The 27,610-nt window shown below is 49.2% G+C and overlaps 1 protein-coding gene across 4 annotated transcripts in view; it reads left to right on the forward strand.

Annotated features, from left to right (window-relative positions):
- Window positions 1-27,610, forward strand: part of LOC147014600 (E3 ubiquitin-protein ligase SH3RF1-like) — a 171,888-nt gene that overhangs the window by 16,152 nt on the left and 128,126 nt on the right. Inside the window, exon 1 of one of the 4 annotated variants that reach the window (XM_085852694.1) lies at window positions 5,100-5,413. The exons of the other annotated variants lie outside the window; for them this stretch is intronic. Within the exon in view, the coding sequence (XP_085708820.1) occupies window positions 5,258-5,413 (156 nt within the window). The 5' untranslated portion in view covers window positions 5,100-5,257. Of the gene's footprint in view, window positions 1-5,099; window positions 5,414-27,610 lie in introns of those variants that run through there. 4 annotated transcript variants of the gene reach the window in all.

Here is a 27,610-nt window from a genome sequence, read left to right on the forward strand (position 1 = left end):
AATGCTCCACAACCTCATCACCACCCCTGTGGCCCAACCCCTCAACCATCCATTAACTATTTCATGCTCTGTTGTATTGGTGGTCATTGGAACAATGTGGTGCATTTCTTTTAAGACAGATTAATTAGTTCGTCTGATCATCTTTACAATTTCTGGCAATCTTCATCGGTTTCTTATCCTTAGCCAATCGACCTCAAAGTTTCAGTCACTTACCGGGGAGTGAAGGGAGGATTCAATATGAGCCAGAGGTTTACATTGTTCACACTTCGAGGGACTTTGTGAAATCATTTTTCAAGCCCAATATCTCTTTATTAGTTCTATTTCGCAGAACACTGTAAATCAGTACAAACTTCAGTGTACCGTGTGGTTATGGCCTGGTATTGAGGGCAATGGACTGGCATCCCAGAGGTTGTGGCTTCAATTCTGGCTGAAGGCAGTACAGCACTATTATAAGGAACGGGGTTGGGTTATTGAAACCGAGCAAATCTCAGGAGAGTTGGTTTTTAAAAAGAAGCCAATCTGGCTCATGAATGAACTCAAAGGAATTTCTGCTCGTCTTCCCTCACCTGGTCTATGTATGATCCTGGTACACCTGTTTGACACTTAAATGCCAAAGGCCACTGATGATGGGCATTATGGCCACTAATACTCCTTGGAAAGTGATCAGTATCAAAATGCTTTGAAAGTTTCCCCTTTTTCAGACAAGTGAGGGATTCTTAGTTATTACCCCCAACTTGATTATGTGGCTGTCTTAAGATTATGTGGCTGTCAAAGGGCGGAGGAGCTCCTTGTGAGCCAACGGCCATCCATATCTAGTGCCCAACTGTGTCTGCGGACGTCCTCCTGCAGTTGGGTTACTTCTTATTTGGAGGTTGGTGGCAGGATTTGCACTCCAGCCACCGTAAAACGCTTCATTCCGCAAAACGCAAAAACGCAAAAAAATCTGAAAACCCACTCCGTGGGAGTACCTCCTGTGCAGCTTCCCTTCGCAGGGCAGCTCACCGGATGATGGGATTGGGGCAAAGCCTTCGGGACCCCCAATCTTTGATAGGAGGGAAACCACGGGGTAACATCCCTGGGTCAGATTGCGGGAGAGTGTGTCGGAGTGGTGCTGAGGTGTCGTCCACCAGACGGCGGTCTCCTTGGGTTAACCTGAGGCGGTCCCTTCGGGTGGGTGCCTGGAATGTCCTATCCCTAAGAGAGGATGATCACCTGTCTCTGTTATCATCTGAGCTCAAGCGTTTGGACATCGGGATTGCAGCTCTCTCTGAGGTTCGGAGACCGGATTGCGGCGAGATAATGGTGGGTGGTTACACCTACTATTGGTCTGGTCGCTCTGATGGTTACCATACCCAAGGAGTTGCTGTAGCTGTGTCCAATAAGCTGACCCCAATGATAATTGAGGTAACACCGGTCAACGAGCGTATTATGAGATTAAGGATTCGTCACTCCTTAGGTGTCATTTCCCTGGTCTCTATTTATGCTCCGACTGAGGCGAGTAATCTCACCGTGAAGGATGCATTCTACGCCACACTCGAGTCTGTGGTTGATCAGTGCCCCAGACGAGATACACTTCTAGTCTTGGGGGATTTCAATGCATCGACTGGAACTGATAGGGATGGTTATGAGGTGTGTGTTGGTCCCCATGGGTCAGGAACTATGAACCAGAATAACACTAAGTTCCTTGACTTTGCAAGAAGTCATGGACTTAGGGTGGCTGGTTCATGGTTTCAGCGCCCGCAAGCTCATCGCTGGACTTGGTATTCCAACGCTGGCGGTGTGGCAAAGGAGATTGACCATGTCCTCATTGACGGTCGTTGGAGGATGATCCAGAACTGCAGGGTCTACCGGAGTGCTCAGTTCCTCAATACTGACCACAGGCTTGTTGTAGCAACTCTAAAGCTGCATCTTAAATCCTGGAGAATGGTACCATCCCAGCCTAGGCTGGATGTTGCCAAGCTCAGGGATGAGAGAGTAGCTGAGGAGTTTGCGAACAGGCTGAGTGGACACTTGGGGGGTCTGGGTGCTTTGGGGGGTCCTGAAGAGTTGTGGAGCACCTTCAAGACCACCGTCCTTGATGTTGCCGGTGGATGCCTTGGAGTTCACCGCAGGGCAAAGAAGAATTTTGTCTCTCAAGGGACACTGGATACCATTGACCAGAGTCGCAGGGCCAGGCTGAATGGCAGAGCTGAGCTGTTCAGGGAGCTGAGGCGTAAAACTGTACGTGCACTGAGGGTGGACAAGGAGGCCTATGTGCGAGGAATCTGTGAGGGGGTAGAGCATCACCTGTGGACAGGTGATTCTCGTCCCGCTTACAGGGGAATTCGCGCATTACATTCATCCAAGCCCATCCCTCGGAGCACTGCAGTTCGAGCAGAGAGTGGTAGGCTCTTGACAGAGGAGTCTGAAGTGAAGGCCCGCTGGGCCGGTTACTTTGAGCGGTTGTACCAGGCTGATCCCCCAGCTGTCGAGTTGGACGTCAATGGTGTTACAATCCCTGTTGCTGACCCTCGAATCAACTGTGGTCCACCATCGCTTGTGGAAACACGGGCTGCGGTGAACCAGTTGAAACGGGGCAAAGCTCCAGGGATCTGTGGCATCCATGCTGAACTTCTCAAGGCTGGTGGGAATGCTGCACTCGCGTCGTTGCATGCAGTTTTGTGCTCTGCCTGGAACACAGGCATCATCCCAACTGACTGGAAGAGGGGCCTTGTTGTCCCTCTCTGGAAAGGGAAGGGTGATCGCCAAGACTGCAACAACTACCGAGGGGTGACGCTGCTCTCAGTGCCGGGCAAGGTCTTTGCTCGGATAATTCTTGATAGGGTTCGCCACCATCTGCTTGAGCACCAGCGTCCAGAGCAGTCAGGCTTTACACCAAAGAGGTCAACGATTGACCGTATCCTTGCTCTTCGTGTCCTCACTGAACGCAGACGAGAGTTTCGGCAGGGGCTGCTTGCAGCCTATGTTGATCTCTGTAAAGCGTTCGATTCAGTGAATCGGGATGTCCTCTGGAGGATTCTTGGTCTTCGTGGGGTGCCACCGAAACTGATCGATCTGATGTCTGAACTCTACTCTGGTACTGAGAGTGCTGTGAAGTGTGGTGGTACCGCCTCTGACTTATTTCCAGTTGTTACTGGAGTTCGTCAGGGATGTGTACTTGCCCCCACACTTTTCAGCACTTGTATGGACTGGATTTTTGGGAGGATGTCGGAGAGATCAAGTTGCGGTGCATCGTTTGGCAATGTCAAGATCTCGGACCTTGATTTTGCAGATGATGCAGTCATCTTTGCGGAGACTTTAGACATCCTCTTGGGGGCCCTCGAGGTGCTGAATGAGGAGTCGGAGCCGTTGGGATTCCGGATTTCTTGGGTCAAAACAAAGATCCAGGCTTTCGGTGACATCTTGGATGCTGCTGTCCTGTCTGTGTCTGTTTGTGGTGAGGATGTTGAGGTCGTGGATAGATTCACTTACCTTGGCAGTGATATTCATGTCTCCGCAGGTTGTGAGCCGGAGGTCAATAGACGTCTGGGTCGGGCCTGGGGAGTCATGGATTCACTGGATCATGGGGTGTGGCGCTGCCGGTACCTGTGCGGGAGGACGAAAGTCCGAGTCTTCAGGTCCTTGGTACTTCCAGTCTTGCTCTATGGGTGCGAGACTTGGACTTTGACCAAGGATCTGAGACGGAGACTTAATTCCTTTGGTACCAGGTCTCTTCGGAGAATCCTTGGCTATCGCTGGTCGGATTTTGTGTCCAACGAGCGGTTGCTGAGAGAGACTCGGATGAGATTTGTTACCTGCATAGTCCGTGAGCGTCAGCTGCGGCTGTATGGACATGTGGCTCGTTTTCCTGACGCTGATCCTGCTCACCAGATTCTCTCAGCGAGGGAGTCTCATGAGTGGAGGAGGCCAGTGGGCCGACCACGTGCCTCATGGTTGCAGCAGGTTGACCATCATCTCAAGGAGATGGGGATGGGCCTGGCATCTGCCTGGGGGATGGCCAGACGGAGGCCCCTGGAGTACCGGCGGAAAGTGGACGCAGCGACGCGCTGTTCTGGCACATGCTCCCATACCTGACCTGACCTGATTATGTCTTTGTATACTATATAATATAAAAGAGAATATATATATATATATATATATATATATATATATATATATATATATATATATATATATATATATATATATATATATATATATATATATATATATATATATATATATATATATATACAGGTGCTGGTGTGAAAAGTTGCCAAAACTGAAAATGGTGTTTAAACGTATCAAATTGGAAAACATCATGCCGTTCTCCATCCTTAAAGAGGAACTTGCACAGTATGCTGCCTGAAAATCAATGGAATTTTTTGGCTGAAGTAAATTTCTTTCTTTCTTTCTTCTTCTTTTTCTTCCTATTATTCCTCTTCTTCCTCCTTTTCCTCTTCTTCTTCTTCCTCTCCTTCCTCTTGCTCTTCCTCTCCTTCCTCTTCCTCTCCTCCCTCTTCTTCTTCTTCTTCTTCTTCTTCTTCTTATTCCGCTTCTTCTTCCTCTTCTTCTTCTTATTCCGCTTCTTCTTCCTCTTCTTCTTCTTATTCCGCTTCTTCTTCCTCTTCTTCTTCTTCTTCTTCTTCTTCTTCTTCCTCTTAGTCCTCTTCGTCCTCTTCTTCTTGTTCTTCTTTTTCTTCCTCTTCTTCCTCTTCCTCTTATTCCTCTTCTTCTTCTTCTTCTTCTTCTTATTATTCCGCTTCTTCTTTTTCTTCTTATTCCTCTTCTTCTTATTCTTCTTCTTCTTATTCCTCTTCTTCCTCTTTTTCTTCTTCTTCTTCCTCTTAGTCTTCTTAGTCCTCTTCTTCTTGTTCTTGTTCTTCTTTTTTTTCCTCTTCTTGTTCTTCTTCTTCTTCCTCTTCCTCTTATTCCTCTTATTCCTCTTCTTCTTCCTCTTTCTCTTCTTCCTCTTCCTCGCTTCCTCTTCCTCTTCTTCCTCTTCCTCTTATTCTTCTTCTTTCTCTTCTTCCTTGCTTCTTCTTCCTCTTCTTCCTCCCTTCTTCTTATTCTTCTTCTTCCTTATATGCAGCAGCAGCAGCACATGGCCTCTCCTTTTATTTTGTGTGCAGCCCATGGCTGCTTGTTGCATCATTTCTGAGGGGTGAAACTGTGCCTCTGATGCAGTGTCGGTTGGAGTAGGTATTGTTATTTGTTCAGGGTGCCGGCGATAACTTGCGTACTCTTCACGAAGGACATCGTTGGAGCTTTAAGGTCCATGCACCGACCAACGTCGGCAGACGGGACGCCAATTTTAACGTCCATCCGAGCGACGGCACAGACACACACCGATGAATGTCCCTGCCTGTGGGACACCGCGGTGACAGTTTACAGCTGGCTCGAGATTCTAACCCGGGCGACACAGCTCACACAGGTAAGCGCGGTTTCTCTCCCTATTAACAATGAATTGGGCACAAATCATGTATTTATTTTGATGGAACGACAAACGATTTTCCCATTGGATGACGACAAACTGTCACTTTGAATGGCGGGAGGAAAAAAAGCGGGTTTGGATAACAATAGAGATTTTTGCACGAACTCTTTGTTTTAGCTTGTTTCACAGGAAATGAGAATTGATTGTGTTTCCTGCTTGGAAGGTAATCCACTTGTAAGAGTTTGTGTAATAGCTGAGAACTATCAAATTGCGTGTTGTTTAAGGGCATTAGGCGAGGAAGTGCAAAATGAATGTGCAGTCTTGTCCTTTCAGAGAGCAAGCGGAAGATATAGGATTTGATCAGGTTATGGACATGAAAGGCTTTTTGTTTTTGCAGCTGTTCCAGCTCTCATTGAGCACGTTAAGAAAAATACCCACAGGCTTGGGATGCAAGGGGGCAGGATCGCCGGAGGAATGCCTCATGAACAAATGTTCCAAAACCATTGGGGAATGGACCCAGAGAGTTGCCACGTAATTTGGAGACATCCGGACAAATCTTCCTCACATCAGTATTTATCCCGCGCCGCGTGGCGGAAGGGGGATATTGTTATCACCCGGGTCGTCCTTCCGGCTGGCTGGGCGTCAACATTTATGGCTGTGAGTGCGATAACTCATAAACTGTTCGCCATAGATTTGAAATTTGGTTAACACATGTACCACCTGAAAACGAAGAACCCTATTGATTTTGGGCGTGGCCGGATCCAAGATGGCCGACTGGGGCGGCCATCTTGAAAAAATGTTTTTTGTAATAAATGGAAAAACACTTATCTGATTTCAATTATTTTTCAATGGCGGGGGATTCCTCATCCCTGATGGTATATTTATTACAGTGCGGCGACATCGCGCTGTTATATAATTGGCTATTCTGTCTTGTGTTTTCTGTCACACTTATTGTTGGGTGTGATGTTGGCGGAGATTGCGGGTGGATTGTGGGCGGAGATTGCCGGGTGGATTGTGGGCGGAGATTGCCGGGTGGATTGTGGGCGGAGATTGCCGGGTGGATTGTGGGCGGAGATTGCCGGGTGGATTGTGGGCGGAGATTGCCGGGTGGATTGTGGGCGGAGATTGCCGGGTGGATTGTGGGCGGAGATTGCCGGGTGAATTGTAGGCGGAGATTGCCGAGTGGATTGTGGGCGGTGATTGCCGGGTGAATTGTGGGTGGGGTTAATGCGGAAGAGCGACGTTTTTTGTGCTGAATCGTTTTCTGTGACGCCAGAAGTTGATTTTCTGAGCAGGAAGTGATAATAATCTTCCTGTTCCATTAGTTGTTGACGCGCAGCGTTGTAACTCTCGTTCTTCATTGTTATAGCGCGGCGACATCGCACTGTTATATCATTGGCTATTCTGTCCTGTGTCTTCTGTCACGTCTTCTGTCACACTTATGGCCACATACGTCCCTTTGATCTGAGGGCTATAAATTGAAATTTGTCCAACGTCACAACTCTTCCCATCATGCATGCTAATTCACCATGTCTACACTTAAATTTTATAACAGTAAAATTGTTTCATCATTCTTAACCTCGACTTTTACTGCCCCCAGCCGCGCGATATCGAAGTATTCGCTTCTTGTTTTTCCTCGTATATAATCCATTTACATAATATGGCTTGTGTCTTACTTTATGAAGGATCAAGGAGCAAAGCCATTGAAGGTATTCGGCCACAGATGGAGTCATCTTGGCATAATCTCGACACTGTTTCTTAACAATCATTTGCTCCAAGCTTGTTAAGAATATCGCACTAGAGAGTTCAAAGAACACCTTACCCCACACAGTGTTAAGAAACAAGGACATGGGTGGGTTCTACGAGCGGCAAATTTGATTGGTCGTGATGACGTTAAATGCCGTAATATTTTGTCCAAGTACTGCTAAACGGAAGGTTTTTTAAAAGTGCCAAAAAGACGATTTGTGTTCCACAGTGTTCAAGTATATCATTCAATTGAAATAATATAAGGATTTTATAGAAATTGCAGAATTTTTTTTTTTACAAGTTTACCGCAGTTGACGCACCGTATATAATACCACCTTATCTAACACCTTATATTTGTTTTCCATGCATGTTGTTTGTGTCCCTTATAACATCCTTAAAAACAGTAAGTTTCCTGTTTGGAATGATTTTCTATTTCGCTTGACAGACAAACAGACAGACAGACAAAGTAAAAATATTATCACACTCCTCTCTGCACATGGGCGATCAGGACAATTTCAGATCCAAAGTACTGCTAAACTGCGGGTTTGTTTTGCAATTCAATTTCCGATCCCTATTCAAAATACTAGAAGGGTACTCGGTAGAGCGCATACCTCTGCCACCCAATGCCTTATCCACGAGAACATATCGGGCCCATTAAAATTTTGAAACATCATGCCAGATATGTTTCCCGATCTCTTTAAAAGATCGATTTTGGCACCGATCTCTCAATGGCGAAGAATCACTTTAAAAATTAAATAATTCTCGTATCCGGATCTGGATTCGCATCTTCACCAAAATTGACAGTTCTTCACCAAAATTGACAGTGTTTGACAGTTCTTCCTTGTCAAACACCCAACATGTCCACCAAGTTTCATTTGAATCCATGCACAACTTTTTGAGATATCGTGCTATATATTAGTGTCGCCCTATCTCTCCATGGTGAAGAATCACTGAAAAAATTATCAGATCCGGATTGGGATCTTCACCAAAAATTGAATCAATTCTTCCTTGTCACACACCCAACATGTCCACCAAGTTTCGTCCAAATCCATTCACAACTTTTTGAGATATCATGCCATATATAATTTTTGGCCCTATCTCTCAAGAGTGAAGAATCACTTAAAAAATTGTAGTTGGCTGGTCTGGATCCGGACCTTCACCAATATCTAATCAGTTCGGCCTTGTCACACACTCAACCTGTCCACAAAATTTCATCCGGATCCGTCCACATCTTTTGAGATATTCTGTACACAAACAAACAAATGAAATTGCTCGTTGAGGAAGGAATTGCTGGAATAACTTTGTCATATCTCCATGACCACTGAAAAAACAAAAACCTGGAAATCAATTTGGTTCTTATAAGTCGATAGTGCTACTGTTTAATGAGTTATATCACTTAGTTTGGTCATGATCATAACTTGGAAGTCAATCGGATTTGAAATGGCATTTTTATCGCAATTTGAAAGTTTTGACCCGACCCCCCCTGACATTCGACCCCCGACCGCGAAGAAGGGTGTTGGTGTGACACCTCAATGAGACATATGGTTGGATGCAGAATTGGAAGATGCACATTTGGATTTGGTTTGAAGTCGATACGACCATTTTAGTGGACGTTATTGCGAAAATAAGAATTTCGGTTTTTCGGTGACCTTGACCTTTGACCTAGATTCACCAAAAACGACAAGTGTCTAAGTTGGACCATGGCCGACGTCAGTACCCAGTTTGGTCATGGTCGCTGAAATGGTGTGGTTGCTACAGGGTAAACAAACACACAAACAAACAGACAGACAGACAGACACACAGAATGACACACACAACCGATCAACATAATTGCCGAAATCCGAAGGATTCCAGCAATTAACAAACGGACCCAAACGCAATAGCCTCTCCTTGGGTGAGGGTCAACTTAGATGGGAAAGAGGAGTGAGGAAGGTGGGAAATCGCATAGACGGAGAATCGGGAAGCTTTGTGGTGTGGAAAAGATAGGAGTTATGGGAAGGAAGTTGCTGTATGAGATAAACAAGGAAAAGGAGTTTCCAAAATTCCTCCACATTGTGTCCGTATTATGGTGTCTGCTCTTTGTCAATCGTACTACCGTCAATCATATCTAGTTCCACTCCCCTTGCAGCTTGAATTGAATTTCAATCGCATTTTACACAAGCACCAATCACATTTTATCATTGTAATGGTTCTTGTCATTTGATTATTGCTCTCATTCGTTCATTCCCAATTTCTGGATCATTACAGGAATTTTGCACTCGTGTAGAGCTAATGACTCAAGGTAAATTGCAGGGTCTGACAAAAATGTCCTTTCGTGACAAGGTCGTCGATCAGAGCGTAGCCGCCGCCGCACTTGGTGCATTCTTCCATTAAACACGACGGTGTCATTAATGCCTTCAAGCAAATTTAAGGCAACCTTTAGATGCCCCACCATGAATGACGTGTTTGAATATCTACTGCGTCCGAATAGGAAGTTTTGATTTGGATTCCAGTTTCAGTTGAACGCATCTCGGTGGGATTGGACATCTCGGTGGGAAGATCACAGCCAACTGACCTTTATGGCTTGCACGTCAAAACGCACCACCATTGTACAGGTACATCATCTTTGTGCAGGTGTCGGTTCTCTAATTGAGCTTTGAACAACATCTATAATAGCAAGTATTCATCGTATGGAACAGTTGAACAAGAGTCTGTGATGCCACCTTTCTGTCATTGTCATTTCGTACATGGTGATGTGAGCAAACCATGCGCATGTGGTGAGCGTAATCTCAGCACTGCAGGTGCATGAACATTGTATGGTGTTTTCTTGCTGCATCCCGTTGACCTCAGCCGGTTGACGATTAACTGAAACATCTACGGCTTGTGGCGGCACCGCGTGTGATGTGTGAGGCAGCGAAGTGAAGCTTATTTATTGCGCCCTGTTAATGTGCACGAGAGGTTTTGGAGGGCTCGGCTTGGCAACAAAAGGCCTTCGTGACTCGGAAGCTGCCGAGATGAAGTGAGCGACTCCAACGGCTCACACAAAAAGTTTGGCTCACAAAGAGGGCCGGCGTGGAACTATCACCCTACCCTTACTCAATGGAGCGCCACTCGATGGTGATTGCCGCAGCGGTTTGTCACTAAGGCTTTATGTTGCCAATGGGACATGGCCCGCTGGGGTAGCACAGGCCCTGCTGCGACTGATATGGATCCGAACAGCACTGACATTTCCAAGGCAAAGCTGTATATGCTGTTGACGGATGCTGTCCAAGTACAGAGTACAGAGTACAGGGAGGCAAGGGCCTTTTGTTCCAAATGATGCTCCTGTCGCATCCCATTAGCCAAGTGGCTTGAAGAGTAGAAGGCAGGATTTGTTTTCACCAAGCTCCTCTACACTCAAAATCTCTCACCATCGACTTTTACCAGTCCTCGAGCTTTCTCCCTATTACGACTACCACCACCACCACCACCACCATCACCACCACCACCACCACTCTTCCATTACTCCTTATACAACTTATGTCACATCCAGTTGTGCTCAACAGGGTGTGTGTGTGTGTGTGTGTGTGTGTGTGTGTGTGTGTGTGTGTGTGTGTGTGTGTGTGTGTGTGTGTGTGTGTGTGTGTGTGTGTGTGTGTGTGTGTGTGTGTGTGTGTGTGTGTGTGTGTGTTTGGTGGTGGGGTTTGGGGAGGAGATGCACAATAGGAAAGATGTCAGACCGGAGTGACGTTATTATATAATTAGCCAGATTATGTGACATGATGGTTGGAGCATCTGCTCTGATTCTGAGAGGTCGGTGGTTAGAACCCCACCCGGGTCATTCCAAAGATTTTTTAAGGATGATACGTGTTACTTCCTTGCATGACACTCAGCATTTATTAAGCATGAACAAACAACCATTGTGCAGACGTGATGCGAGTTGTTAGCGTAATACAGTATATCCAGATGATGTGATGTGAAAAGAAAAATGTTATGTGATTTTTATTTATTTATGCTCAAGCTCATCACCTTTCATGATATCACAGCCTCCTGTGTCATGTTTCACCGTCGGGCCACTCGCATGTCGCCCTTTTGCGTCACAATGTAAAATGGCCTGGAATTGCCAAGCATTCTCTGAGCCATTTGAAATATTCCTTCTTGCTTGTGCTGCAGATGAGGTTTACTCTTTGACTTATTTGCTTTTTTATGCATGGTTGAGGCTCATGGAAGAGCAAGGACACAGAACAGACCAGCACACAACATCACAAAGGGAACAGGAGGAGAAATGGGAAACACCAATGGCAGGGCGGAGGGAGAAATTAGATGGAGACGGCCATACAAGGAATGCGGGTAACGGTGAGGTTGGAGGAGAATGCAAAGGGTGGATAAAATGGATATATAAACAAAATTTTGGGAGGGGTGTGGGTGGTTTAATGGGTGTTGAAAACATCGTGCTGTCCTGAAGATATGGATGGGGGTGAACAACTATCCTGAAGACCGGGAGGGAAGAATGAGATTGAAGAACTTGTAGAAGGTGGTTCCACAGGTGGGGAAAGAAAGGAATAAATGAGTGGAGGTGAGCACTGGTTCTGGATTTAGGTAGTTTTAAGAGGAGTGGATTGCTGGTTTGACCCCGTGTGTCCTGCAGATACTTGGGGATGGGGGACAGAGCATGGAGGGCAGAGGGTGGAAGACAAGAAATTGTATTAATAGTGCTTAAATGCATTGATGTTGGCTATCTTATTGTCTTTCCATTGCAAAGGATATCGTACCTGACTTGAATAATGACACCACATGAGATCAGGATTGACGATGAAGTCAGTACTCAGGTGACGTCTGAAATGACTCATATCGATGGCAAATGAGAATGAGCCTGAAGGCCTGAGAGTCTGGTGGTGTGCTGCAGAAAACATTATTGCTTCTGCGTGTTGTGGCCTCCTGTTGTAGAACAGATGAGATGATTTTGATCATGTGCACATGGATCGCTGCGCTTTCTCACGAACGCTGAGTGTTATTTTAGAATTGCCGTGCCCACACATGGTTAGTTTTGATGGATTTTAAAATTGCCATTGATCTGCCTGCAGCTCTGTCAAACATGGACTGGATTGATATAGTATGTGTATGTATATTTATTTATCTGTGTTTGTGTACTGTGATATATATATATATATATATATATATATATATATATATATATATATATATATATATATATATATATATATATATCGATGGACATTATATTGTTGTGGGCTCGGGGTCGGGTGATAAGACCACTGGGGGGGGGGGTGGGATGGGGAAGTTATCTCGGTTCCCACCAGACTCCCCGGAATTGTAGGCCGGCGCACACGGATAATTCCGGGACGCGGCAGGTCGCTTAAGAACTCAACCACATAACTTAGGGTCCTCCGTCGAGTTAATCCGGTTACCTAAAAATAACCACGTGGTTTAATTATCGGGGAACAAGCCCTCAGTACGCCTTGTCCGAACCGGATCACTCTATCGGACCGGATCACTTTACCAGATCGGATGCAGCCGAGCGACACTGCAAAGGACGTACCGGCTAAAAGGAATGGATCGTTGAGAATAAAGTCGCGGCTCATCTAGGATTCAGACCATGCTGGATCAATGAAGGAAAAGACAAAAACGAGCTGGGAACATTTCTAATAATAATTTATTTACAAACAGGCGAGGAAGGGTTTATGGTACAATGGATAGATTTATTGGGGTGTGCAAGCAGAGATAGGGAAGAAAGGTGTGGTGCGGCAATAGACAAGCAACTTATGAAAGTGGACACAGAGCAGACCTTACCCGAAAATAATAATAGTCTTCTACAGGCTTACTTATATAGACAGGCGCCAGGACACACACACACACACACACACACACACACACACACACACACACACACACACACACACACACACACACACACCTCGATGAAGAGGAATTGAAGCAAGACAAGAGAGGAGTTGAGGCTACGGTCTCTCGGAACCTTTGCACAAATGATTGCTTGAACGCGCCACCAATGCGTTCGGGGGGAATGCTCCGTGGTGCGGTACCCTCCTGACAGCTGGCGTGTCGTCTCTTGCTTCGGACAGCTCACGTTGAGACCGTGGGCATGAAGGAGGGGCTTGAGTTGCGAGGGTGGAGTCCAGGTGGTGGGTGGAGTCAAAGTCGTGTGGGCGGAGAAGAGGAGGCGGAGTCCAGCGATGATGTACGGAGTCGAAGAACAGCTTGAGCGGGAGGAAAGGCAGGGGAGAGAGAGAGAGAGAGAGAGAGAGAGAGAGATAGAGATAGAGATAGAGATAGAGATAGAGATAGAGATAGAGATAGAGATAGAGATAGAGATAGAGATAGAGATAGAGATAGAGATAGAGAAAGAGATAGAGAGAGAGAGAGAGAGAGAGAGAGAGAGAGAGAGAGAGAGAGAGAGAGAGAGAGAGAGAGAGCTCCGCTCGGACCTTTATAGGTCCCGCAGCATGGGGCAGGGGGCCACCCCGAAGCGTTGTCGTCACCCAAATCGGACGCTGTGATTGGCCCCGACCCCGTACGCGGACCGGCCGCGATGGCCAGAAACCGCAACATTCCATTTCCGGCAGGTAACTCCGAGCCGTAAAAATGTCTTGCTCCGACCTCACGACATGATATGAATCACCCACACAGAACTCCGCGTCATGACTTGCCTTGCAAGAACCCCCGGGCTGTGCCCTGATGACCGGCCGAGGGCAGCGTCTGTCCCACATGCCCGCTCGGGCACCCCCGACCAGCGATAGTCAATGCGCCTGCTCTGTGTGCACCATGTGACCCGAGCTGCACAACATGCCTCCGCCCGATCGCGGCCTCGCTGGCCTTTGAGGTGAGAAGACGTTCGCCATCCATGGGGAACATCCGCGGCCGCCAGCGAGGACCGAAGGTATGATGTTATGCCGAACCCATGCACAGACAGTAAGATGTATCCATTCATCTGCCTTCAAGCACATTCCGTACAGGGTGCGTAGATTCGCCATTACACACGTGGCCAGTGCTCACGTTCACCCGATTCTGCTATTGTGTGTGCGGGGCGAAACCCGATCGATATAATTAGTCCAGAAATGGGTTGAAAAGTACATGCTGCCCATATCATGCACAAAATGGCATGGTGTTGCCTTTCTATTAATTATCGGCCTTGATTGAGCGATCGCTTGAGGACGGGGTTCTGTGCTGTGAGATGCTCATGTGGTGTTCGAGCACCCTTTCTAAGGTGCTGTTTCTTCCACCTCCTCGGTACGTGTTCCGTGCAGCATGGGCGTCATGTTGAATGTGCTTTCTACGCAGGAGTGTCCAGCGAAAGGCCTGCTTGGCCTTTTGTTGAGGACCCATCTCACAGCGAAGGGTGCACGTGGCTCAGATTCACCTCAGGAATAATCAGAAAAGAAGAGTAGAAATGAAGTTAGAAATGAAATAAAGAAGGAATGTTGCAAGCAACCCAAGCTATGAGATCCTCGCAACGCACGCCCCTGTTGTCCCGCTAGACAAAAGGGAAGGGACTATCTACACGTATATTCATGGAATAACTGTCTTGGGGCCACTATATGTTGGATGCATGTGGTTCCGAGAACCGCAACAATATATATATATATATATATATATATATATATATATATACATACATACATACATACATACATACATACATACATACATACATACATACATACATACATACATACATACATACATACATACATACATACATACATACATACATACATACATACATACATACACATCTCTATTATAACACCAAGCTTGCACACTAAAAACTCGGCTCGCCGTCACACGATCCCTATGAAATTGCTGTGACACTTTGCAGACATGCCGACGATGTTTGGGAAGTCTTGGCGTTCAATAGTACCACTTGCATTTTGCACAATGCATATTTTTGTCATTCCCCGTGTACGGTCTGTCATCTGCTACCAGCTATGTTGTACTGCTATCCCGTGCATGTGCACGGGTATCGCAAGTACATATATTATATTATATTATATTATATTATATTATATATATTGTTGTGGTTGACGAAATTCACAAACCACCATTCAGGTCCCTTCGGTGAGATATCTCTGTAAGTATATGTGTAGTTAGGCCCAAACCCGTTGTTTAAAGGGAATAAATGTCATTTATGCGGGCTGCGACCCTTTTAGATAGCCGTTTTTCTTTTACTATCTTTATTTTGGACCAGCCGCCATTACTACCACCACCAACCACGTCTCAACAGCCATCACACAACAACCACCAACCACAACGCCGCTTCACAACAACAGCCACGACCTTTACCGTCACAACTCGCCCTCGCAACCATCGCATCACCACTATTCCCGCGCCACTTGTGGGCACCGATACTGGACTCGTGCAGGGCGCGCACCGAGCAGCGTGTTCAGAAACATCACAGACTTTCCGAAGAAAACGGATCAAAAACGACTCACGCCCACTTCTGTTCCGTCCTATCGGTGAGCGTGGGGCGATTTGGCCCCGCCTCCAGGGCGTTGGAGTGTGGTCGCTATATGCAAATTCATGGATCAAAAAGCATTCACGCCCACTTTTCCTCGGTCCAATGGGGAGCCAGTTAGAGGTGAAGGGTCGGAGGTAAAGGGTCAAAGGTGAAGGAGCGAGGCCACGAGGGATATAAACGACCGCGTTCGTCAGTCAAGTTCGCAGTTCGCAGTTGGGAGTTCGCGGAGCCAGTGAAGAGTTGGGACGAGTCAAGAGAGGAGACGGAGAGGGCGATCGGACGAAGCTGTGGAGAGGCGGCAGCGGCGAAGGCGGTTGAGGGGGTGCTCGCGTCGGAGTCGGGGAGCTGCGGAGGGAGAGGCCGGCGGCGCGACCGAGGTCGTGGTGGAGACGCTCGTCGCGGGACCCGAGACAGGGAGATATCCTCCTTTCCCCCGAGCATCAACAACCCCCTCCTGTTTCCCCCCGCGCTGAGATAGTGCGACAAGGGGGCACCTTTTCCACCCCCTACCAGACACTGTCCGCGAGGCCCGCGGAGTTGGGGCGCCACCGCCACTTTGCGTCTCATCATCAGACGGGTCGGCCCGACGCGGTCTCGGCCCCAGGCCCGCCTCATCCTTGAGGTTGGTCCCTTTCTTTTGCTTTGGGTATATGTGTTGTCGGCGCCGTCTGTGAAGTAAAACTGCATAAGTGTTGCCGTGTGCTCAGTAGTCGGATTGCTCTGCATTGTCTTCTTCTTTTATATTTGCTTTTTGTGTAATATTGTGTGTTTCTTCTCCTTTTACATTTGCTTTTGGTGTAATTGTATATGTGTGCTTTCCGTGTGCCATCGCGAAATAAATGTGAATTATGTTGAACTGTTTTCCCATTTCGCTTCGTCTTTTCTTTCATTGAATCTCCATCTTACTTCACGTAAAGGGTTGGTAGTGGGCTGAATACGCCCGATAATTAATCGAACCGTCGAGGCCGACGATAACACCGCTCGGTTATCCCGATAGTACGGAACGGGTCGCTTAAAGTGGCCCGTGTCTGAAGTCGACCTGCGGCGAGGTGCGATCGCCTGGTCTACCCTCCGTGTGGGTACTTAGGTAGGTCGAATTTGGCGAGCAACCCTATCCCATGCGGGGGGCCGATTGGCACGATCGTGGTGAGGCCGAAAGGTCCACCCGTGACTGGTTCCCGGCGTTAGTCCGAGAGGGTCACGACAGGATTGTCCGCCCGGTGGGCGACGTGCCGCGATTCGAGTTACGTGGCCGTTCGCACGCCGGCGGGCGCGAATCCGCAACAATATATATATATATATATATATATATATATATATATATATATATATATATATATATATATTGTTGCGGTTTTCGCGCCGCCGGCGTGCGAACGCCACGTAACTCAATCGCGCACGCCGCCCACCGGACGACAATCCAGTCGTGACCCTCTCGGACTAACGCCGGAACCAGTCACGGGTGGACCTTTTGGTCTCACCGCTGATCGAGCCAATCAGCCCCGTGTGGGATAGGGTTGCTCGCCAAATTCGACCTACCTAAGTACCCACGCGGAGGGTAGACCGGGCGACGCACGTCGCCGCAGGTCGACTTTCGGACACGGGCCACTTAAGCGACCCGTTCCGTACTATCAGAATAACCGAGCGGTGTTATCGTCGACCTCGACGGTTCGATTAATTATCGGGCGTACTCAGCCCACTACCAACCCTTTACGTGGAAGCAAGATGAGGGTTCAATGGGGAAAAGACGAAGCGAAGCGGAGAACAGTTCAACAATAAAGCACATTTATTCGCGGCACACGGGAAGCACACAAATACAATTCCACCAAATGCACACAAAAAAAGAAAACACAATTCCATTTACACAAAAAGCAAATATAAAAGTGAAAACACAGTGCAGAGCTAATACCGACTACCGAGCACACGGCAACACTTATACAATTCTACTTCACAGACGGCGCCACACAACACATACCCAAAACCAAGGAAAAGAAATACCCTCAAGAATGAGGCAGGCCTGAGGCCGAGACCGGGTCGGGCCTACCCGTCTGGTGATGAGACGCGGAGCGGCGATGGCCCCGCAACCCGCGGGCCTCGTGGACGGTGTCTGGTAGGGGGTGGGAACGGGGCCCCCTTGGTCGCACTATCTCAGCGCGGGGGGGAAACAGGAGGGGGTGCTGATGCTCGGGGTATAGAGGATCTTTATTATCCCTGGTGTGCGTCTCCACCTCGGCCAGGTCGCGCTGCCGGCCTCCCTCGGGCGTGCAGCTCCCGGCACCGACGCGAGCACCCCCTCGTCCGACTCTCTTCAGCTTCTCCAGCCACTGCAGGCTTCGGGCTCCAGACTTCCACACTCGTCCCCTCCGTTCCGACTCCTTCTCGTTCTCGTTCTCCTTTTCGTTCTCGTTCTCCTCTTCCTTCTGACTGACGAACACCGTCCTTTTATCCCCCCGTAACTTCGCCTTTGACCCCCTCCCTTTGACCTTTTACCTCGCTCCCCATTGGCCCGAGAAAAAGTGGGCGTGAAGGCTTTTTGATCCACAAATTTGCATATATCGATCGTTCTGGAGGCGGGGCCAAATCGCCCCTCGCTCACCGATTGGACGGCAAAAAGTGGGCGTGTGTCGTTTTTGATCCGTTTTTGAAGCACAAAATCCGTGATTTTGTACACGCTGTTCAACGTGCGCCCTGCACGAGTCCAACACCGGTACCCACAGCGGGGCAAGAACGGTGGCGATGCTACGGTTGCGAGGTGTGACGTGAAGGTCGTGGCGGTTGTGGTGAAGCGGTGGTTGTGGTCGGTGGTTGATGTTGTGGTTGAGATGGTAATCATGGCGGTTGGTCCAAAATAAAGATAGTAAAAGAAAAACGGCTATCCTGAAGAGTCGCAGCACGTATAAATGACATGTATTCCCACTAGACAACGGGTTCGGGCCTAACTACACATGTACTTACCGAGATACCTCACCTAAGGGACCTGAATGGTGGTTTGCGAATTTGGTAACCACAACACTCATCTCTTCCCTTTTTTACAGACTCGTCCCAGTCGTCACAATTTTCGGGTGCCATCATGTGTAGTTTTCCCCTAGTACATTTTACCTACGGATCCCTGAGTGCGACATTCATGGTATTCGTGTCCCCAAAATAAATAACCTGAGGGCTGCGTAACTATCTAAACAAACTCACTCACACGGACGACTTAAATAAAATTGCCGGCGCTAAGACATACATGCCGGGGGCGCACTCATATTTACAGTACATCTTACCTTAACTTACAAATTTTACACTAAACCATGGCCCAGGATCACTGAACTCTGCAAAGAAAAGCAGTTAGCAGGGAGCCAGGCTGCCCACATGCAGTCTCTGGCTCAAACAATGCAGGTGACAGGGAACGTGGCTGGCTGCTCACACGCAGTCCAAGGCCTTCCCTTTTGAACTGAACGCAGTGAACCACAACGGTGCATGGGCTGCACAAACGTAGTCTCCGTGCCAGCTCAAGTGGCACACGCAATGAGCACAACGAATGAATGCATGAATGGATGGACGCAAAACACGGTGCATGGGCCGCCACTGCAGGCCCGTGTTGTAGCTGCCAACAGGGCAGTTCTCGCAGCTTGCAAACTGTTGCCTTGATCCTGGCGCACATGGAAATGAACAGGGGGGGCAAAGCAAAATTGAACGGGGCTGGTGAACGTGGGCAGTGGGCATGGCATGGCAAAGGTGAGCAGGCAAACACAGCCTGCAGAAGAAGGCCGCTGCAGGCAAACATAGCGGGCAGATGAACTGGCCGGCACAGGCCTTGAAGCAAACACGGCCAGCCGATGGCACAGGCCTTGCAGCAAAACAACAGCTGCCGATGAAGTTGGCCGGCCTCCGCCTTGAAGCAAAACACGGCCAGCCGATGAAGTTGGCCAGCTCTTGCCGTTCAGTGGAGGTTGGTGGAGGGAGTGCGGTGGTGCTGGCCACTTGGAGGGCGGGCTCGGACCTACCTACCTGTCTCCCTCCCAACCTATCGCCTTTGCCTGTCACTGTACATACCCACTCCCTTAATTTGTGAAAAACCAATTTAGCCCCCTTAATTTTTTTTTTTTTTTTTTTTTTACTTCCCCACTATAAATCGTCCCCTAACCCCCTTTATCGTCCTTGTTCGGCTAACGTATTCTGTCACCTAGCCTACTCCCAACCCCTACGTTCCCTTCCCAGAGGGGAATAAGGGAGAGCTAACGTCCTGTGTCGAGGCCCACCGAAGCCTCAGAATGGCCTCCCCAGAGTTCGGCGATCTAACCCAAAGTGGGTCCAGCGGCCCACAACGAGAGCGAGGGGATGGATGGTGCGGAGGGGTACATCTCCTAATCTACCCTAACCATTTAACTGTTAAACTACCCCGGGGCTTTCAACAAGCGCCTCTCGCTTAAACTATTGGTTCTAACAACCCAGATTCCCGTCGCCTGTGTTAGTGTCCTCACAATTTCGGGCCTCGCCCCCCAATTTTCTCTCCGTGCCCTCACACGGTCTCCTGGCTGGGACACGTGGCTCCCTTTGGCAGGCACGACCCTCTGCCGAATCCCTCCCGCTATGGCACCCCGGGCACTACACTGCCTCCGAGCCTACCAGCTCCCTAACACCGGGGAGTGCCCCCCATGGCACCTCCCCTGAAACGCACACGTGGCAGGCCGGCCTCCCGGGCCCCTTTCCGAGGGTCACCCGTGCCCACAACACTGCCCACGCGGCTAATGGCGCCCGGGCCCCCGCACCAAGCAGGCGCACCCGTGCCCACTACTCTATCCCGGCCCCCCATGGGCCCATGGCCTACCGCGGCCGACTAGCCTGGTGCCCGGGGTACCCACTCAGCGATACTCACCTTTCGCAGCCACGCTCCCAAGCCCGTCAACAGGGCTCCTGCACCCCTCCAAATGGGTCTCGAGCCTACTTTCCCACCAACAACAAAACGACCTCCATTTTTCAATTTGACTAACCCAGCTAACTCACTCTACACTGACCCCGGGGGTCCCTTGGGCGGGAGTCACTCCTCCCCCCAATCACTCATCGCACCATGCATTCCCCATTCGCTCCATACACACACAGACCCGCTGGCCTCACTCACTCATGTACTCACCTCACAACTCACCAACTCTTCAACACACACACCGCTGAACTCTGCCATCCTTCTATCTACATCCCCCTAACTAACTCGTGCTCCCACGTCGTCCCTTAAACTAAAGCACGTTCCATTTAACACTACGTAGCTAAACTACGTCAACTCTACACATCCAAAGTCTGTCTCTGTCTCCAAATCAATCATTTTATTTCCCAACCTAAATCTGGCTACAATCCCTCTAACTAATCCATTCCACGGACTCCATGAGGACTTACCCCTGCCCCATGAAGTCGGTCTAACTAAGCTAACCCTTCCCCCTAACTAGTTTTCATCCTGTGCCCTGGTAAGGGGGTCTTCCACCCCTTGCCCAGGAATCCTGTGTACCCGAAAGTGAGGCTTGTTTTTTCTTTTTTTTTTCTTTTTTTTTCATGCGCAGCACCTGCGCGGCAACTCAGAGCTCGCGCACTTTACACCTGCCCGTGACGTCATGCAGCTGCACGTGTTCCTCGTCCCTCCTTGGACGGTACCATCCGGCAGAGATACCCCTCCTGCCGGATTCCAACCACACGTGCAGCCATGACGTCACCGTGCGCAAAAAAAACCACAAGCCCCACGTCTCGAGGGGTTCCCCACGCGAACACATGTGCTTTGCCCGTTGGAGCTTAACACACACGATCGCGTGGAGAACCCGTCCGGTCCAAATCCGTAGTCCTGCCTAAACTTTGTCCGTCCGCGGGATCGGCAAATCCACCGCTGGCGTTTCCGGACCGGGACTTCACTCTCGCAAGCGAGCACGTGGTGGTCTCGTGCGTTGCACAGCACGAACCTCGTGCTCACTGCTGGGTGAACCCGGCACGGTCCGCGAAACAACTACAGCCGCTACTCGGCTTTCTTTCTTCTCATGTCTCCGTCGTCGCCTCCATTCAACCCACGCACACCTGCGTGTTACGACGCACACAGTCCACTCCATCACATTCACACCGGGAGACGCGGCTGCGTGCTCCCGCATGCCAACCGACATCTCCCTCACATACCGCTCTCTCACACACACGGTCTCCCTTGCATACGGCCGTTCACTCACGCGTGCCTCACTACTCACACAAACCATACTACTCACACGTGGTGCTCCATTCACTCGCGCGGGGGCACTCACCCGCGGTGCCTCACCCACACACGCGAGGGCACTCAACCGCTGTGCCTCATCCACACACCGTGCCTCACTCATACACGCGGGGGCACTCACCCGCGGTACCTCACTCATACACACGGCGACACTCACACACGCGGTCTCTTCCACACACGGTGCCTCACCCACACACGCGGGGGCACTAACCCGCGGTTCCTCACTCACACACGCGGGGGCACTCACCCGCGGTGCTTCACTCACACTCCGTGCCTCATCCACACACACGGGGGCACTCACCCGCGGTTCCTCACTCATACACCGTGCCTCACTCACACACGCGAGGGCACTCACCCGCGGTGCCTCATTCACACACACGGCGACACTCACACACGGTGCCTCATCCACACACGGCGTGCTGGGAAGCACACACTCCGGCACCATCGCCACCACACCACTCACACACGGGGTCGCTTCCACACACGGTGCCGCACTCACACCTTGCACCACACACACAGGGACAACCACACTGGGGATTCGTGTCCCCACAAGGGTCTCCGGGGCCTCTATACCCCCCAAGCTCTCCGTGCACCCGTCCACAGCACCCGTCCCCTCAACCTCGCAAAGCACGACCGAACTCACCTGGTCGTGACTCACCTCAAGGGGGCATACTCCCTCCCCTCGTTCCTGGAGGAGGCCATCCAGGTGCTCGCACTGGGTCTCTACGCAGTCGGCCAGCTCACCCCCATTGTCCTCCACTACCTCCGTGTGTGTGTGTGCGTCACTTACCCTGTCTTCCTCGTGTAGTCTCTCCTCTATGGTTCCCTTCCCGGCTACCGTCACTGCCAACTCTTCACCCTTTACCTCCCTTGTCTCCACTATTATTATTTCCTTTGTCACGGCCTTCATGCCCGCCTGCAGGCTTCGGCCCATGTTCTGCGTCTCACCCCGCAGCTTTTTCATCTCTTCCTTCATGTTTGCTTCCATTCCGTTTATTTGCTGTGTATTCGCATCCATCGTCGTTTTCACTTCATTCATTTGCTTGTTCATTTCGTTTTTCATTTCATTTGTATTTGTATCCATCTTTTGTGTATTCGCATCCATCGTCGTTTTCACTTCATTCATTTGTTTGTTCATTGCCGCCAGCATGGCGCATAGCTGGGCCATGTTGGGTGCGCTTGGGTGAGCCGTTTCGGCAGGGGTCGGGGAAGGGTTTTGGTGGAGAGGGGGGGGGGGAGGTGTCATACACCGCGGCCGCTGCCGCACCCACCTCAGGTTCTGGGTTCAGTTGGGCGAGTCCGTGTTCCTGCACAATCAACATTTCCTGCTCGGGGATTCCATCCTGGACCATGGATTCTACATTACTACACATATACATTTCTAATACCCCCGGCTCCCGCTCGCCTTGAGACGCCATCTTGCTTCTCTTAAAGGGTTAATTTCGCCGTCGTAATTTGAGGGAATCGGGGTCGCTTCTCTCACCCCTGGACCGATCCCCGGCAATTTAGCGGGAGACAGGAGAGCCCGTTTTCCTGTTCTCCGATACCAGTGCCGCGAGGAGGGCGATGAACTTGTATCTCACGACCTGACACCAGTGTTGCGGATTTCGCGCCCGCCGGCGCGCGAACGGCCACGTAACTCGAATCGCGGCACGTCGCCCCACCGGACGGACAATCCAGTCGTGACCCTCTCGACTAACGCCGGGAACCAGTCACGGGTGGACCTTTGGTCTCACCGCGATCGAGCCAATCAGCTCCCCGCGTGGGATAGGGTTGCTCGCCAAATTCGACCTACCTAAGTACCCACGCGGAGGGTAGACCGGGCGATCGCACCTCGCCGCAGGTCGACTTTCGGACACGGGCCACTAGCGACCCGTTCCGTACTATCAGAATAACCGAGCGGTGTTATCGTCGACCTCGACGGTTCGATTAACTATCGGGCGTACATTCAGCCCACTACCAACCCTTTACGTGAAGCAAGATGAGGGTTCAATGGGGAAAAGACGAAGCGAAGCGGAGAACAGTTCAACAATAAAGCACATTTATTCGCGGCACACGGGAAGCACACAAATACAATTCCACCAAATGCACACAAAAAAAGAAAACACAATTCCATTTACACAAAAAGCAAATATAAAAGTGAAAACACAGTGCAGAGCTAATACCGACTACCGAGCACACGGCAACACTTATACAATTCTACTTCACAGACGGCGCCGACAACACATACCCAAAACCAAGGAAAAGAAATACCCTCAAGAATGAGGCAGGCCTGAGGCCGAGACCGGGTCGGGCCTACCCGTCTGGTGATGAGACGCGGAGCGGCGATGGCCCCGCAACCCGCGGGCCTCTGCGTGGACGATGTCTGGTAGGGGGTGGAACGGGCCCCTTGGTCGCACTATCTCAGCGCGGGGGGGAAACAGGGAGGTTGCTGATGCTCGGGGTATAGAGGATCTTTATTATCCCTGGTGTGCGTCTCCACCTCGGCCAGGTCGCGCTGCCGGCCTCCCTCGGGCGTGCAGCTCCCGGCACCGACGCGAGCACCCCCTCGTCCGACTCTCTTCAGCTTCTCCAGCCACTGCAGGCTTCGGGCTCCAGACTTCCACACTCGTCCCCTCCGTTCCGACTCCTTCTCGTTCTCGTTCTCGTTCTCGTTCTCCTTTTCGTTCTCGTTCTCCTCTTCCTCTTCCTTCTGACTGACGAACACCGTCCTTTTATCCCCCCGTAACTTCGCCTTTGATCCCCTCCCTTTGACCTTTTACCTCGCTCCCCATTGGCCCGAGAAAAAGTGGGCGTGAAGGCTTTTTGATCCACAAATTTGCATATATCGATCGTTCTGGAGGCGGGGCCAAATCGCCCCTCGCTCACCGATTGGACGGCAAAAAGTGGGCGTGTGTCGTTTTTGATCCGTTTTTGAAGCACAAAATCCGTGATTTTGTACACGCTGTTCAACGTGCGCCCTGCACGAGTCCAACACCGGTACCCACAGCGGGGCAAGAACGGTGGCGATGCTACGGTTGCGAGGTGTGACGTGAAGGTCGTGGCGGTTGTGGTGAAGCGGTGGTTGTGGTCGGTGGTTGATGTTGTGGTTGAGATGGTAATCATGGCGGTTGGTCCAAAATAAAGATAGTAAAAGAAAAACGGCTATCCTGAAGAGTCGCAGCACGTATAAATGACATGTATTCCCACTAGACAACGGGTTCGGGCCTAACTACACATGTACTTACCGAGATACCTCACCTAAGGGACCTGAATGGTGGTTTATAATTTGGTAACCACAACAATATATATATATATATATATATATATATATATATATATATATATATATATATATATATATATATATATATATATATATATATATGTATCAATCACATCTCCTGACTGTAATGGTGGGCATCGCCCCGAAGATGTCTCATGCAGTAAAACCACATAATCCACAAAGAACAACCGTCCGTCGGCCACTCAGACTATTGTTCCCATTCATGCAAACCATTCAACCAGAAGGCACTTGCTGTGATCAGCGGGTAAATCAAAATGTGTGGAGGGTGATGAGCACTCCCCTGATCTTTAATGTACATAAAGTCCGACACCAAAGCGGCACTTCCAACCCAGAGGCCTCGGTCCAGAAACTCTGTCTAACAGACAAAAATTACACTGTCAACATCAGTTAAACATGAAGCGGAGCTGCATATCTTGATTTCGGGCATATTTGCCCTCATCAGGATGGCATACCAGTGTGGAAGGCACTGGAAAGTGGCAATTCTTTGTTGATTGGAAAAATGAAAAAAAAAAAAACTTTTGATTAATGTTCATCCGATTTGCCCATTCTAGTAGAAGTTCTGAATTTAACAAGCCCGTTGTTCTGTCGAGCCTCTGAGCTTAATTGGATGAAACCCAGGTGGCGTGGGGCCATTTGAGGTGCGTCTCAAAGGTCTAGTGTTGATTGAAGCACGTGATAATGTGGTCGTCATTGTGGTTAATTTGTAAGCCAGTAAATGGTGGCCTCTTTCCTTCGTTAAATAGTGGCAGGTTCTTTTGCATGCAGCTTCGTGTGCAATAAAGTGGAAAACAATATACCTTGTACCATTCTGTTTCTCTTCACATCTCCCCCGTATCCCCACACCCACACTGTTTCGTTGCCTTATCTTTGTGATGAACGTCACACCAAACGTTTTGAAATTGTTTCAAAAAGTTTTGAAAGCTTGTTAAGCCAAACTCAGTGTTAACTCTGCTTGGCTATTCTGACTTTTAAAGAAATGTAACGATGTCTAAGCTCCCACCTCATTCCCTCTTTATCAGCTTGCCTGGACTTTGTTTTCAAAAACTCTCACCTTTCCATGCATGAATGCACAGATTATGAGTCCTTCTAAACTCCTCTTGGTGTTGAAGTCTCCACGATGTGCTCTTCTTTTATCTACAATTACAGCAAGGACGTTTTTGTCATCATTGCGCTGCACTGGGTCCTCCTCCGCATGGAAAACGATGTGCAATGAAGAGAAACTGAAGAGCCACTGAAGGTTTTTTTGTTTTTTGTTTTAAGAGGATTGAGGGTGAGAGTTGATTTTTCTTTCGCACCTTGTTGAGTAAATTCCATTTATCAAGATTCTGCTTCAAAGGAACGTGAATGAATACAATTTGTGGAAATCCACCCAAATTGAGCAAGCTTTGATGATCCACAACATCTAAAAGCTTCGATCTCCTGGGTATAACTTGAGCTGCACATGTTGGAATGTTAATCTGATTTTGAATCATGTTGAACTGTCTGCTTACCTGCGTCTTGCAAATAAATCAAAGGATGCCATTTGGCCCATCATGCCAGTGCTGCATCTCTCACCCAGCACCCTCGCCTGCCATGGGTAGTACTGCAAAGCGTACAGGTAACTCCAAGCAGGAAATTTAGCCGGAGTGGCGTACTCTTGGGATTTATGACGTCCGCAGTCCTCTTGCAGATAAGACGGCTTACTTACCGCCCAAATACTAATGGCAGCAGACTTCAAAATGCAGCCCTTCCCTACTGGGAGAACTGTGATTTTAAACCTCAAAAGAACTGTGATTTTAAACATTTTATTTATTTTTATTTTTTGGTTTCATCCTGCCTTCTTCGGAATCAAACCCAGACTAGAAGGCTCAATAGTGAGCACATTGCCATCTGAGCTACGCTACCACCCTTCCATGCTTGCAAAGACCTTTTCTGATCACCTCTTCCTTGGATTTTTTCCCTTTGTTTCACCAGGCTTCTGTTGTCCCTGAGATTCCATAAACAGTATATTTTTGTTAATGCCATGCAAGGGGAGTGAATACGTACAGGCACAGGCCACACGCTGTGGCAATTTTTGTGCATTTTCTCTTCTTGTTATGCTTGGGCATGCATCACTGTTTCATCCCAGCTGCATACCAATAAATTCTCTCATTCCCCAGGAGTGGAGGGGCCAGAAATTGGCATATAATTGGGGGGAGCCTGGGGGTAATTGAAAATGTCATGAATGGGCCGTTGATTGGTCGTGTCAAATCTGGGTTCCTTTCACCACCCTACACCGGTGCGAGTAATTAGTTCATCTCGAGGTCGTACTGCACTGTCTGCGCCTTGTTCTTCCTCAAAATGCCCTTTTCATCGAGAGAGACAAAGCGCCTCTTGATCGGCTATATTGGTGTCGATGTAAGGCACAATGGACTGAAGTCTTGTTGGCACCGCGTTTGGGAAATGGGAATTCGGATTGAGGGGCTGAAGGGCTTTGGCTGCTTTACAAGCTCTGGCAGATCAGAAACTGTTGGT

The sequence above is a fragment of the Eptatretus burgeri genome, chromosome 13, assembly GCF_056783735.1.
Source record: "Eptatretus burgeri isolate ZD-2024b chromosome 13, Ebu_testis_v1, whole genome shotgun sequence".
In the NCBI taxonomy this organism is placed as follows: domain Eukaryota; kingdom Metazoa; phylum Chordata; class Myxini; order Myxiniformes; family Myxinidae; genus Eptatretus; species Eptatretus burgeri.